This window comes from Rhinatrema bivittatum, chromosome 1, assembly GCF_901001135.1.
Source record: "Rhinatrema bivittatum chromosome 1, aRhiBiv1.1, whole genome shotgun sequence".
Lineage (NCBI taxonomy): Eukaryota > Metazoa > Chordata > Amphibia > Gymnophiona > Rhinatrematidae > Rhinatrema > Rhinatrema bivittatum.
Genome location: NC_042615.1, coordinates 59140996 through 59155942, shown reverse-complemented (window position 1 = coordinate 59155942; position 14947 = coordinate 59140996). Strand labels below are relative to the sequence as shown.

General features: G+C 44.9%; 1 protein-coding gene across 6 annotated transcripts in view; it reads left to right on the top strand.

Annotated features, from left to right (window-relative positions):
• The window catches only part of FBXW7 (F-box and WD repeat domain containing 7), an 808352-nt gene that overhangs the window by 196858 nt on the left and 596547 nt on the right, over window positions 1–14947 (top strand). For 3 of the 6 annotated variants that reach the window (XM_029607232.1, XM_029607735.1, XM_029607817.1), the window contains exon 3: window positions 10570–10822. The exons of the other annotated variants lie outside the window; for them this stretch is intronic. In XM_029607232.1, the coding sequence (XP_029463092.1) occupies window positions 10670–10822 (153 nt within the window). In that variant the 5' untranslated portion in view covers window positions 10570–10669. The remainder of the gene's footprint in view (window positions 1–10569; window positions 10823–14947) is intronic. 6 annotated transcript variants of the gene reach the window in all.

Genomic DNA, 14947 nt, shown 5'->3' with positions numbered 1-14947 from the left:
TATGAGGAAAGACTAAAGAGGATAGGACTTTTCAGCTTGGAGAAGAGACGGCTGAGGGGGGATATGATAGAGGTGTTTAAAATCATGAGAGGTCTAGAATGGGTAGATGAGAATCGTTTTTTTACTCTTTCGGATAATAGAAAGACTAGGGGGCACTCCATGAAGTTAGCATGTGGCACATTTAAAACTAATCGGAGAAAGTTCTTTTTCACTCAACGCACAATTAAACTCTGGAATTTGTTGCCAGAGGATGTGGCTTAGGAGCGTTACATAGAACAAGGAAGGCATAAAAATATGAAATGTATTTTAACTTAACATATTGTAAACTGTAACATATCCTATCTTAACAATTAACTTCTCATAAATATATGTGGCTAGAAAGGGAGCGGGGGCGGGGAGCGGCCCCTGGACCAGCAGCTGCACCGCCCTTCCAAGAGGGCAAAGATGGTCCCAGCTAGGGGGTCTGGGGGTTTGCTTAGATACCTGGGCCTTGGATGGTCTTCGATACCGGGCAAGGGTGATTCTAGAGATGTCACCAACTCTGATGACCTACAGGAGGATCCGGTGAATAAGAGTCCCATGGATGTCAATCCAACTGGTGATCCAGATACGGATCCAGAGGAGATTCCGGCGGCAGAAAGGAGATGATCAGAGGATTGTCCGTTTGTTCAGGAATGAGAAGTTGCCACCTTTTATTCCGCAAGTCCTGGACAAATTAGGGATTAAGGTGACTTAAGAAGACTCTGATAATGAAGGGGTGAACCTGGTTCTGGATGGACTGCAGGGTCCACCTAAGGCTTTCCCATTGCCCAAGAAGGTGAAGAAGTTAGTCAGTCGGGAGTGGGATTCGCATTAGCCTATGTAAGCAGTTTGAAAATCACCCTCTCTTTCACATAACATAATATTTCCTAGCGTGTAGCAGATGGACTCAGGACCAATGGGTATAGTGTACTCTTGCTAGCAGTTGGAGACGGATCAGATTTCAATCTGACATCAGCCCCTAGTACATATACCCCTGCAGGAAGTGCAGCTCTTCAGTATTTTCCGTCTCCATAGCAGTTAGGGACTATCTGCACGCTCTTTTACAGCGTTAGAACCAAATTCAAAGAAGAAAATCCAAATTTTAAAGGAGAAACCTACCTGAAGACGAGCCCCACTCTCCTGTGGTGATACCCTCGGGTCCCTCCCCCAGTTGAGATTCCCATGGTGATTTCCGTGGTCCCTCGGAGGTAAGCCTTGGACCGGCGGCCGAATCACGGCGAGGACCTAGCCCACGATCCTTGGGCGTGGCTGAGAGGCAGCGGGTGCATCCTCGAGCGCGGCGGTGAAGGTATTTGCCCTCTCCGCCCGCAGCCAGAGACCGCGGGACGAAACCGGGAAGCGCCGAAGACAAGGTAAGGTAGAAATCTTCTGCTTGAATCTGGTTTCCGAGGATCAAGGAGGTGCACAGGTCACCGGCTGGGACCAGTGCCACCGGGTTGATCCGCCCTAGCAGGGCTAGGCCCCGGCTATTTCCAAGGGTCTACCCACGTGGAGACCATCCGAGGGGGTCGCCATATTGCCCACGTGCTCGCCGTCGCCATCTTGGCCCTATTTGCTGCGCCGTCCGCCGTTCGGCCCGAGCACACAAAACCGAGTTAGGCGCACAAAGCACTTGTGCACATAGACTTACACGCACATAAAACCTTGTGCGCATAAGTTGCATGCACAGAGCCGGGCGCATATCTACGGCTGGACGCATAGCTGCATGCACAACTCATAAGCTCATCTTAAGCGCACCGGAACGCATAAGAGTTTACGCGCCGACAGCCATGGCACCACCAACAACAGGGATAAAGGTTCAAGATAAAGATCAAGATAAAGATAAAGGTTCAAGATAAAGGTTCTCACTTATACGTTATAATTTTTATGCTCAATAAGACCTGTCAACTTAATTGTTTAAGTCTTTTTTTTTTTTTTTTTCTCCTTTATCTTTTGGTCATCAATGTTACAACGTTATTGTTAAATTTTGAACTTATGTACACTGTTCCAAGTTTCATAACCTTGTTCTATGTAATGCCTTTTGGCAATTTTCATGTTCTGTTTCAATGTAAACCGATGTGATCTTTATTTCATATAGGAACACCGGTATATAAAAATCTAAAAATAAATAAATAAATAAGGCCTCTGCCCAGCATGTCACATCAGAGCCGCACAAAGCGAGGAGGCAGACGCCCTGAGCACGCAGTGTGAGGAGGCCCTGGGAGATCCAGTTCAGGGCCAGTCCCACCCAGGGCCGAGTACTAGCTCCTCAGGGGGTAGCCCGGACCTTGCAGATCCCAGTGGGACCTCCCCACAGACGGGGACCCCCAGGGAACCAGCGCCCCTCAGCTTGGACCCAGCATCCATCTCGTGGGTGGAGTTCTTCAAGGGGATTCACACCTTTGTTCAAATGCAAACTGAACCTCTGGCTGATCAGCCACATGCTCTACCGGAGGACCCTCATGCCCCAGGCCCTTCAAGGCCTAGGCACAGGCTTCCACTACCCAGAAACCCCACCTATGGGGACACGGACATATCTGAAGAGGAAGCTAAGCCCCTAGAAGAGGGGGAGCCCCCCCCCCCCCGGGGATAGAGCCTCACCAAACCATGAGACGCTTCTTCACAAAGGACGAGCTCTCGGACCTGGTCACCCAATGTCTGACGGAGCTCGCTATCCCGGGCCCAGGTACTTCGGGGGACCCTAAACCGAACCCCCTGCTGGAGGGTCTTTGCCAGACTTCTCGCCATGGCACATCAGCTGATTGACCCGGAATGGAATGCTCCGGAGTCCACATTCAAAGGGGGGACGAGCTTTGGCAGCCATGTACCCCCTGGACCCGGCAACCAAAGATCTTCTTGCATGCCCAATAGTTGATGCTATGGTCTGCACGGTCTCTAAGCGCACCACTATCCCAGTGGAGGGAGGAGCAGCGCTCAAGGATGCACATGACCGACGTCTGGAATCCATCCTCAAACAGTCATTTGACGTAGCCGCTATGTCTCTAGAAATTGCGGTCTGCTGCACTGTGGTGACACGCACCTGCTTATCATAAGCCAGGAACAACACCCCGGGAGAAGACATGGAACCAGCAGTATCATTCCTTGCGGACGCTGCCTCTGACCTAGTGCGCACAGCAGCCAGAGGAGTGTCATCTGCGGTGGCGGCCAGGAGGCAACTCTGGCTCCGAAGCTGGTCGGCCGATGCATCTTCCAAAACGCGCCTCACAAGATTGCCCTTCAAAGGATCCCTCCTGTTCAGCAGCGAACTAGACAAACTGGCCGACAAATGGGGCGAGTCCCCATTGCTGCGCTTGCCGGAGGATAAGATGAAGAGAAACCAGCGACCCTTCCCCATGTCCTCCAGGGGCAGAAGTTCACAGTGCTTCAATACTTACAGGAGCAACTATCAAGTGCCCCGCCCTACAGGCAGGAACCAGTTCTTTCGGAACAAGCACAACAAGAGGGGAACCAGCTCTGGTACAGGCCTCAGCCGCACCCCACAATGAGATTCAGCCGACCCGTCCAAGGGAAGAAGCCATATGGGGCAGACTAGCCCTATTCTACCGCAGATGGGTCGCGATAACTTCGGACAAGTGGGTCCTAGCCATCATTCGGGAGGGATACTACCTGGATTTTCTACGAACCCCTCCGGACAAGTCTCCCTACCACAACCTCTTCAAGAGGGTGGCAATGGAAGCTACACTGTCCAGACTACTGGCCCTCGAGGCCATAACCCCAGAGCCTCCACAAGAAATAAATACTGGACATTATTCCATTTATTTTATCGTCCCCAAGAAAGAGGGAACATTCAGGCCCATCCTGGACCTCAAGTCTGTCAACCGCCACCTGAGGATTCCCCGCTTCCTCATGGAAACCCTAGGATCCGTATTAAGGGCGATACAACCGGGAGAGTTTCTCACATCCCTGGATCTTTCGGAGGCCTACCTACACATCCCAATTCATCAGGAACACCAGCACTACCTGCGCTTCAAAGTCCTGAACAGTTACTACCAGTTCCGGGCACTACCTTTCGGGTTAGCCACAGCACCCCGGACGTTCACCAAGGTAATAGTAGTGGAGGCGGCAACACTGAGGAAGGAAGGAATCCTTGTTCACCCTTACCTAGACGATTGGCTGATCAGGGCAAAGTCACTGGAGGAAAGCCACCAAGCAGCCAGCAGAGTCATAACTCTACTGGAGAGCCTAGGATAGGTGGTCAACACAAACAAAAGCTCCCTACAGCCCTCACAGTCGCTGGAATATCTAGGAGTCCGATTCGACACCAAAGAAGACAAGGTCAGCCTGACCCCCACAAGGAGATCAGAACTGTGGAACCGGCTGCAAACCTTGTTGAACGATCCTCGTCCCACAGTATGGGATTACCTGCAAGTCCTCGGGCTGATGGCATCCACACTGGAAGTTGTGCCATGGGCGCGAGCCCACATGAGGCCCCTACAGCGCTCATTTCTATCACGGTGGAGCCCACGGTCACAGAACTACACCGTACGTCTATCACTCCCGGGCAGAGTCCGGACCCAGCTACAGTGGTGGCTGCAGGCCAGCCACATGAGCCAGGGATCAAGACTATCCTCCCCAACCTGGACCCTACTCACCACAGATGCCAGTCTACGAGGATGGGGAGCACACTACGAGGAGTTAACCGCTCAAGGGCAGTGGAATGGAGAAGAGGCGGGATGGAACATCAACCGCCTAGAAGCGCGGGCAGTCAGTCTAGCCTGTCTGCAGTTCGCTCACAGACTTCAAGACAAAGCAGTCAGAGTAATGTTGGACAACGCCACGACAGTGGCCTACATGAACCGACAGGGGGGAACCAGAAGCCAACAGGTGTCCCTAGAAATAAACCTCCTGATGGCGTGGGCGGAAGCAAACCTCCAGGAGATCTCTGCCATCCACATCGCTGGGAAAGACAACATCACGGCAGACTTCCTCAGCAGGGAATGTCTAGACCCAGGAGAATGGAGGCTGTCATCCGCAGCCTTCAAAATGATAGTGAATCGGTGGGGGACACCGGGTATGGACCTTCTGGCAAACAGATCCAACACCGCAGTCCCAAGGGATCGATGCCCTGCTACAGACCTGGCCACCGGGGACCCTACTATACGCCTTCCCACCATGGCCCCTATTGGGCAATCATTCACAAGATACAACTACACAGGGGGCTAGTTCTTCTGGTGGCTCTGGATTGGCCAAAAAGACCCTGGTACGCAGACATGAGAAGACTGCTGGCAGGGAACCCCCTACCCCTGCCCCCACACAGGGACTTGCTACAACAAGGTCCGATTCTCCATGAGGACCCAGCTCAATTCTCTTACGGTCTGGCCATTGAGAGGGCCCGCCTGAAAAAGAGCGGATACTCGGGGGCGGTAATCGACACTCTCCTCCGAGCACGTAAGTTCTCCACATCATTAACGTACATAAGGATCTGGAGAGTATTTGAAGCCTGGTGCGAAGACCACAACATCAAGCCACGCTCATTTAAAGTTCCCGTGATCCTGGAATTCTTACAGAATGGACTACAGAAGGGTCTGTCCCTCAACTCCATCAAGGTACAGGTGGCCGCATTGTCATGCTACGGCTCCAAGAGCGAGGGCGACAGCATAGCTTCTCACCTGGACGTGTTATGCTTCCTGAAAGGAGTCAAACACATTCGCCCATCACTAAAGTGGCCGGTATCTCTGTGGAATCTCAATCTCGTTTTAGATTTCCTAGCGGGAACCGCCTTCAGACCCCTCTGAGGCCTGTCCCTCCACCTGTTAAAATTAAAGACGGTGTTTTTGATAGCAGTGTGTTCAGCCCGCCGCATTTCAGAACTACAAGCACTGTCCTGCCATGAGCCATTCCTCAGGCTCACCCCGGGGTCCATCCAGCTACGCACGGTTCCCTCCTTCCTCCCCAAAGTGGTCTCATACTTCCACCTTAACCAGACCATCTCGCTACCAACGACGGATGGCCTGAAGAATTCGGAAGAAGCCCGTAGTCTACGCCACCTCAACATCGGCAGACTCCTATCCAGATACCTGGAAATGTCGGAACCAGTACGAAAAATGGACCACCTTTTCGTCCTTCACAGCGGAAAGAGACAAGGGGAAGCAGCCTCACGGGCAACCATCGCCCGCTGGATCCAGGAAGTCATCAAGGCGGCCTACATAGAAGCTGGCAAGCCACCACCTCTACAGGTCAAGGCCCATTCTACCAGAGCCCAGGCAGTATCCTGGGCAGAAACTAGAATCCTGTCACCTGCCGAGATCTGCAGGACGGCTACATGGTCTTCCATCCATACCTTCTCCAGATTCTACCGTCTGGATGTTCAGGCTCGGGAGGACACGGCATTTGCAAGGGCAATACTAAGTGGATCATGGGCAGCCTCCCACCCGGTTCGGGAGTAGCTTTTATACATCCCATTGGTCCTGAGTCCATCTGCTACACGCTAGGAAATGGAGAAATTACTTACCTGATAATTTCATTTTCCTTAGTGTAGACAGATGGACTCAGCATCCCATCCTTGGCTGCTGTTACGCATGGTCTTTCAAATGATTCAAGGGTAAGCCACGTTTTCACTTACCTAGGGCATCCACCCTGCCGGGTGTCGATGCTTTCTGGTTGAGTACACTGGCGGTCTCCAGCTATAGTCAATCAACCAGTTCAAGTTAATCAAGTTTGAACGTTTAACCAAGTTATGAAGTTATTCAAGTTAATCAAATTATTAAGTTATTCAATCAGTCAGTCACACATATATCCGCAATGCTTTTCGAGGAGAATACTGAAGAGCTACACTTCCTGCAGGGGTATATGTACTAGGGGCTGACATCAGATTGAAATCTGATCCGTCTCCAACTGCTAGCAGGAGTACACTATACCCATTGGTCCTGAGTCCATCTGTCTACACTAAGGAAAACGAAATTATCAGGTAAGTAATTTCTCCAATGTAGTTAACAGTGGCAGCTAAAGAACAAAATGGTCCTTTCAGTCTGCCCAGCAAGTTGCTTAAAGTAATAACTATTTGCTCTGTGCAAGTTACCCCATGCCTTCTGAAGGGTAGTAACTGTTTTTCCATGCAGGCACTCCATGCAGCAATGTTAAATTTAAGTATAACAGAGGTTACCCCATTTTTTAATTTCAATTCTCTAGCCATTAGGGATACTACACTTTTGAATTTCATTACTGTTCTGGTCTTCACCACATCTTTCTGGGTGGCATTCCATGCATCCACCCATCTCTGTCGAGAAATATTTTCTAATATTGTTCCTGAGTCTTTTCCCTTGGAGTTTCATGTCATGAAACTCCAAGGGAAAAGACATTGTACATTGTATTGTAAGCCACCTAGGCTCTAGGTGGCTTACAATACAATGTACATAATCATAAAAACGCAATCACAGACAGCATCAATGAAAACATATATAGACTAGCAAACTGTTGCATTTCACGGACTGCTGCTGCTTGTGACTTTGGGCAAGTAACTTCACCCTCTTGTCCCAGGTACAAATTTAGATTGTGAGTCCTCTGGGGATAGGGAAATAACCTATAGTACCTGAATGTAATCCGCTTTGAAATAGCTGATTTTGGTCCTAAAGACTCACTTATCAGTTTTTGGACCCTAATTGCACAGTTTTCACAAACCAAAACACCACTCTGAGAGTCCAGGATCTCTTGTGGGGGGGAAGCTCAGCTTCAAGGCCCTCTCACATTGGTCGCTCCCAGATATCTCTCAGTCTCTTGTAAACTGCATTGACAATCTCCCAACAAGGGCAGCAGCAATAATCAAGCTGGAAATTGTGTGGATTGCACTCATTTTTACTGCTAGGTTGTAAAAGTGAACTATTATTAAAAATAATAGTACAATTGATTATCAAAAGATGAAATGTAATTAATTTGTGATCATAGTTGTCCAATTAATTCAGCTAGTTCCTGTTGGTTTGTTATATTGCCAGCCCTTTTAATTTAATTCTTTGTGTGCATTTTTTTGAAAATAAGAGGTATAGTCACCTTAATTTGTCAGCACTGCATGTGGATAATTTGTTTTTAAGTATGCTTATATACTATAATTTCCTAAATATAGTTCAGTACATATTACAATGTAAATATACATTGATAACAGCAGTCAACATTTAAAATAATACTTAAAACTTCAAAAACAAACACACACAAAAAACATGAGCTTTCTCTTCCCCCTCCTCAGTTTGTAAGCATTGTGGTCTCTGATTCACTTCCCCAACTCCTGCTTCAACTTTCCTTATTAATTATGATCCTGTGCATGGGGCTTAGCTGAATCAAAATTACAGGAGGGGTCAAGAGGACAGGGACTTGAGTCAAGTGCTCAAATGAGACTTTTCTTCTTACAGACTAAAGATTTCCCAAGGTATGTCACCAAATGATTGGTAGCATCCTTTTATCTTGCATGCTTCATAATAGAAAGATTGAACGGTGTAACCAGTTCAGAAGGGTATTTAAATTCACTCTTCCTCTTTCTCATTTAGGTAGTTGTTAACCTGCCTCTTGGGTTTGTCTGTCATTATTCCCATCTATGTACATCCTTCAAATCAATAGTACGTTAAAGAAGCTGACCTGAGGAAACAAACTATAAATAATGAAGAATGGGCATTACTCATTTCTGGTTCTTTCAGTGCTAGAAGCAAAGCATTTCATGTAAATGTGTGACCAGGCACGCCGGTATTTTATTTTCACAGGTGTACCTAGTTTTATTACTAATAAAGTTATGCAAACATTTTCTGTTTACAAAGGGGTTTTTTTTTTGTTTTTATTTTGTTTTTCTGTTAATGGGGTGAAGGTTTTGCTTTCTGAAACATTCAGCCTTCAGCTCTAAATGCCATGACATTGTCCTCTGCAATGTATTTCTATAGTCCAGAGGTTTCCTGTTTTTGTGTTGAGTATCTGACCCTGGCACTTCAGCACCATATTTTTTTTCCTGAGTTTTCTGAGGTTCCATGGTAGTACAGAGCAAAGTAGAATGCATCAGCAAGAAGAGTATTTCCTATCCAGACATGTCTGACATCAGTCTTTCAAATGGGAATAAACAGAACCATTCCTGCTTCCTAGAAGCTGGTTTACTTTCTTTCTCAATTTTGTCATTTCACCTGATATTGCTTAAAATTTCCCACATAATCTGCCCTTTCGATGAGCAGCTATGTAGAAGCAGCACGGAAGGCAAGCAAAGTCCTTGGCAATACCAGCTCTGTTGCATCTGCAGATGAGGATTTAAAATTCTGTGCAGCAGACAGTACCTCCAGCAGGCGAGTAAAAGGTTACTGCATTATTTTGCTTGTTTGCATCCATAGTTTTTAATCTGCAAAGCTTTTTTTTTTTCTTTCACTTTATGCTGCATGCTTGCATTTAGATATGACTGGAAATTGATGAAACAGAAATATGACTACCAGTGGAGCAGAACAAGATGAAAGGAGAGGCAGTGCTAGCTCAGTTGAGCTAGCAACGGAGCAAGCTTTTATGATACTGTATAGCAGGGGAGTAAATTGTTCTAGTATATTTCTAATCTGCTTTCATATCACCTGCTGTTTTTAAACCTTTGACAGTGATGCTGTTGCACTAGGGCAAGATAGTGCAAGAAAGGTTCTAGTGATTGGTAATTGTTAAAGTCAGATTATCCAGGGATCAGGTTAAGCATTTCAATGCATGTTGAAACAAATGCTTAAAATAAGCAGCATGCTAAGATTTTGGAAAACCTAGCTTTCATTAAGGGTGGCATGTTTTTACATGTATTTGTAGGAGATAGGTGATGTTACATAGTACTTTACTTTGTAATGATATGAGTATAGTATCTGGTTAGATCATGGATTAATTCACAGAGGACTCTGAACCCACTGCATCTTATTGGTAGGATGAATTATATTATAATCCTGTTTGAAACAAGTGTGATTGATGCAGATTTTCTTGTTAAATTATTATAGTACATTAGTACAGAATATAATAGCTAGGTTAGTTTATTGTGCTTGCTGTGTGAAACTGACTGGTCTTTTTGAGCACTAGAGTTGTAAAAGGTCAGCAGCTCTGATTAGCAAGTGGAAGGATATATCCAGTAATGTTTCCTTCAACTGCTATATCAGGTCAGCAGTGCTGAATGCTGCTGCAGTAGCAGTGGTTCCTTTCCAGTTATTGAGCTGTTCTTGAACAGGATGGTGGGGTCTGTGAGGAGGGGCGTGGTTCATTCCTGTTGGCTCTTAGAACACAGTGCAGTTGCAGAGGGAACAGGTTGAATAGGCTCAGCTCATGGAGCAGGCAAACGGACCTGAAGTGACAGAGCATAGAAGCAGTGGTCAAAGAAAGTGAAATGTAGAATGTCCGTCACCTTGATTTCAGTCTTCTATTAGATGCCTTACCACCATTACTAAGCTGATAAAAAAAAAAGCAAGCTTGAAAACAGCATCTTACCTTTTTTGTACAGTAGTTCACAAAGCTTCTTTTTCTTTTTCTCCAGTCCTGAGAATTTACTTGGTGATGAGGTTGTGGTTGGTATTTTCTCCAGGAGCGCAGTATTGTCCTTTTTTGTTTTCTCAGGGCTAATTTCAGCCAGGGAGCTGCGGAATGAAACCCTGGTTAATTTTGAGTGTTTATGGGATGGTACGGCTTCTGATTTCTTAAGGAAAAAACTCTTCTGATGAGCAAGTCAATGTGTGGCTGTGGCTGCAGCATTATTTCTTCTTTAATGAAGAGGCTGGGCCGTTCGACCTGCTGCTCCAATCTGCTGTCTTGCAGCCATACATCAGACCAGTTGCAGAGACTATCCATCGAATGCCCCAGTCAACCAAAGGTAACCATATAGATTTATTTAAAATAAAAGCCACAATTACTAGATATATTTTGATGTAATTTAGGGTTAATGATAAAAGATGTATAAAAGAGGTTATTAGCAGATTTTTGACCTTGCAGTAGCTATCCAGTATCATTTTGCAATCCTCAGGTTGTGTAGCAATGGAAATGTGCTTCAGTAATTGATTTTGTAATAGGATCAGGTGATTTACTGGCTGCACTGACAACTGCTTGCTTGCTCTGAATCCTGGAGCACTCTAATGGATGTTGTGATTGCAGCCTGGAGTTGCTCTGAAACTGCTGGGTACTTAAAGATGCAGTGCATCCTTTTTCAGACAGGATAATTATATTTAATTTTTTCATGTTATATGAGAGTAGGAGAGAACAGCTTCTTTCAACAGAGAGAAAAGCAATGGAAATTCACATTTTTAAAAATATTTTTTTGAAATAGGTAAATAGTGTGGTTAAATGGATTAGAATGATGACCTGTGAGCCAGGAGAATTTCTTTGAGTTGTGAGTTGAGATCCTGTTCTTTCTTGGATATCTTCATGAAACTTGGCCACTCTACCTATGCCTTAGTTTTCCCAGCTATATTTGGGTAATATTTTTCCTTCTCTTTTTTTTTTCCATTGGGATGTTGTCCTGCAGGTCAGACAGTAAAATTGGTAGCCACACTGGTAGGGGTATACATATTTCTAATGTATTAGATTGTAAAGCATTTTGGGTCTCTTTGAATGAAGATAACTGTTTAAATTTAAATTATTCTCATTGGTTCTCCAAATTAATGTATTTGAAATGACTGTAGGGAGATGCTTTTACAAACATGAAGAAAGCCAAATGGTAGCATGTTCAATATGAACGGATTAAATTATACAGCATTTGCTTTATTTACTACAAATCTGATTGCAAAAATTTATTTTATCTTGTATAACATGCACAATGTGGCATTGTGACAGTTGTATTTAATTGGTACATCTTAACACTCAATTTCTTGGAATAAGAATCCTGTGTAATCAAAATCAAATGTAAGGCTGGACTGGATTTAATGAGAAGATGAAAGTATCCTGAAGCTCTTGCTTGAATTCAGAAGCTCATAGATCTACTGTTGAGTCCAAGTCATTTTACTGTTTCTTATTAAAAGAGGATGAGCAGTTCTTGAAAATGTATTAAATTATATTTTAAAAAGTAATACTTCTTCCCCCCTCCTCCTCCTGAAAATGTCATATTTTTTTTCAGTGCTACTCACTTTTTGACTGCCTGCCTCACGAGCATTTTGGGGCAGGCAGCAAAATCCTTTAATACACGTTGTCATGTTGTTTGTTTAATGTGGTCATGTGTAACAAATCATATTTTCATTTCTCTTGGCCTTTCCGGCAAAAGAACTTGACTTCTCCTCGTTCCTTGGAGCATAACAGTGCTGTGTTTTATTGCTTTCATAGACTATAAATGAATGCACAGATCACGAATCTTTCCTTAAAAGCTGTCACATAGCTGATAAAAAACAAGAACTCTAGAACTGAAGTTCTTATTGTGCTCTAATAGTGCTTTTCCCATGTCTCAAGATCTCACACAGGTTTACAGATAAGTTACACAATCTGTAGTATACACAGTAAAAATTGCATAGAAAGTGCATAGTATCTATTGCGGATAAGGTATTGAGAAAGGTAACTGAGTAGCTTGAATTGTCTTAAGTTTGAATCTTCTGAGCAGTAATGCCTTGCTTAAAGTTTCAGCTTTCCTCTGTTTTCAAGTCCCATGCCTTTCACGAGCTTTTAAACAACACAGTCAACTTAGAGACTCTGAGAACTCAGATGCAGAAACCTGGCAAGAGGTGACAAAATATTGCATATAGGAACAAGAAAAGACCTTCCTTGTTAGCTAACCAAAAACAAAATTTGTTAAAGGAAAATGAAGTGATTTGCTAGAGATTATACCGTTTATTAGACTAACAAATGTTTAAAGATGAAAGGCAGTATGTGACCTGGCATGAGGAAAGGATCATGATCTGTTTATATTAACTATTTTATTTTAAACAATTTATTATTTTATATTGATGAAATTTTTGTAATTTTATATTCTATATAATTTTTATGTTCTTTTAAGTTCAATTTGCTCTCAATTATCCTTTGTCTATTTTATTTTTATTTTATTCAATACATGTAAACCGTTTTGACTAAACATTGTTTGTAAAGACGGTATAGAAATACTTTTAAATAAATAAATAGCAATTCTGGATGCTTTTATCTTAAAATGTTACCTTATAAAGCCGTCATCTCTGTCCATCTACATTGGAATTGATTCTATTATTCTTTTTACCTCTGTAGAAATTTTTAAAAAATGCTAATTGTTTATGGCTTTTTTTTTAATCCTTTATTTTTCAATTTTTTAATGTAATAACCACACTGCAAAGCAGAACACAACATTGAGAAACATTGAGAAAACATCTGGATCCCCCCTACCCCCCCCCCAGCCTCATTGTTAAATACAGTATCATACCATTCGCTATAACATAGTTAGTGGGATAAGTAACAATGTCCTGGTGGAAAGTGGTGGGCATCATGGTGTTACATTGACTTGTATTAACCTCCGGAGTGGGGTACACCCCCTGGACATTATGTGGCATATAAAGCAGAAATGCATCATAGACCCGGTGTCATTTGGGGTGTATGTGGTAGGCTTTACGATATCGCAAATAACCTGCTCCGGGCTTTGACGCTTAGACAGGAGAAACGCCGACCATTTATCCATGAACTCCTTATATTTGGCAGGGGTTGGCCGTTGTGCTGTGATAATGTTCATATATCGCTACGCGATGTAATTTCGCTCTCCAGGACATCATGGAAGTTGGGTCTTCCTTTAACCACATGTCCAGTGTCACTTGTTTCACCAGCCAAAAGGCTTGCTGCAGAAACATCCTCTGTTTGCTGGAGATGGAATCCAGCAGAACATCTATCACCTCAAAAAGGCAGAAAGCTGGGTCCATTGGTAGAGTCGTGGCTAAGATGTTGTTGAGAAAGTTCAAGACACAGCGCCAGTAGACCTGCACTTTATTACAGCTCCAAAATAGGTGGTTTAGGGTACCGTCCTCAGCTTGGCATTTGATGCAAGTGGCACTAGTGGTCAAATGAAGTTTGTGAGCTCGAAGGCGAGACATGAATGCCCGGCGAAGAAACTTGTATTGTGTTTCTCTCAATAACATTTTCAGAGATGTGTTTAAGACTACCAAAACAGCGCTCCAGGGATCCCAGGGTGACATGACAGCCCAGCTCTTTAGACCAGTACTCTGCTAGTCCCAACAGTGGCCCAGTGGCCGCCAAGCCTACTATTGCTCTTCTCAAAGTAGCGCATGTGAACAGTTTCCCATGTGGTGTAGAAAAGAATTTGACAAAAACTGGTCCATTCGGTGTGGCCAACCTCTGTAGCAAATCATATTCTATGAAATGTCGAACCTGTAAGTACATATAAAATTTCTTGTTGGACAGGCCATAATCTTGCTTAAGAGCCGCAAAGGCGAGTACTGCCCCCGTGTCTTGGTGCAGAAATTGAGGTAAAAATTCCAGACCTTCAGCTGCCCAGGCTGTAAGAACCGATGGACCAAGTCCCGAGGGGAATCTGGGATGGCCGCTGATCGAGAGGAAAGGTGAGATTTCCCACGAGACTCCAAGTCGGCAACATAGTCCATGCCACGTGAGCCTGCAGCTGGAAAGGAAAGGGTTTTAGGAAAGCTCCCTGGGGAGAGCAGTGCCTGGAACATGCATGAGGTTCCGAAGTCGGACAGGGCCACAACAAGCCTGTATTAACCCAATTTCCTGGCGTGTAGCCAGATGGACTCAGAACAAATGGGATAGTATCCGCGTGCTAGCAGTTGGAGACGGATCTGACGTCAGCACGGGGGTGTATATATCCCCACAGGAAGCGTAGCTATTCAGTAATTTCCGTCTCCAAAGCAGTTTGGAGTGCCTGCACGCTAGACTACTTTAATTTTTCTCTTTTCTTATCATTCTAGATTCCTGTCTATTCGACTTTAGAGCCCCGCGCTCCGGCGGTAGATACCCAAGGGCTCCTCCCCCAGTTGAGCTCCCGGGGTGATTGCCGTGCTCCCCCGGCGGTGGAAGTCCTCGGTCC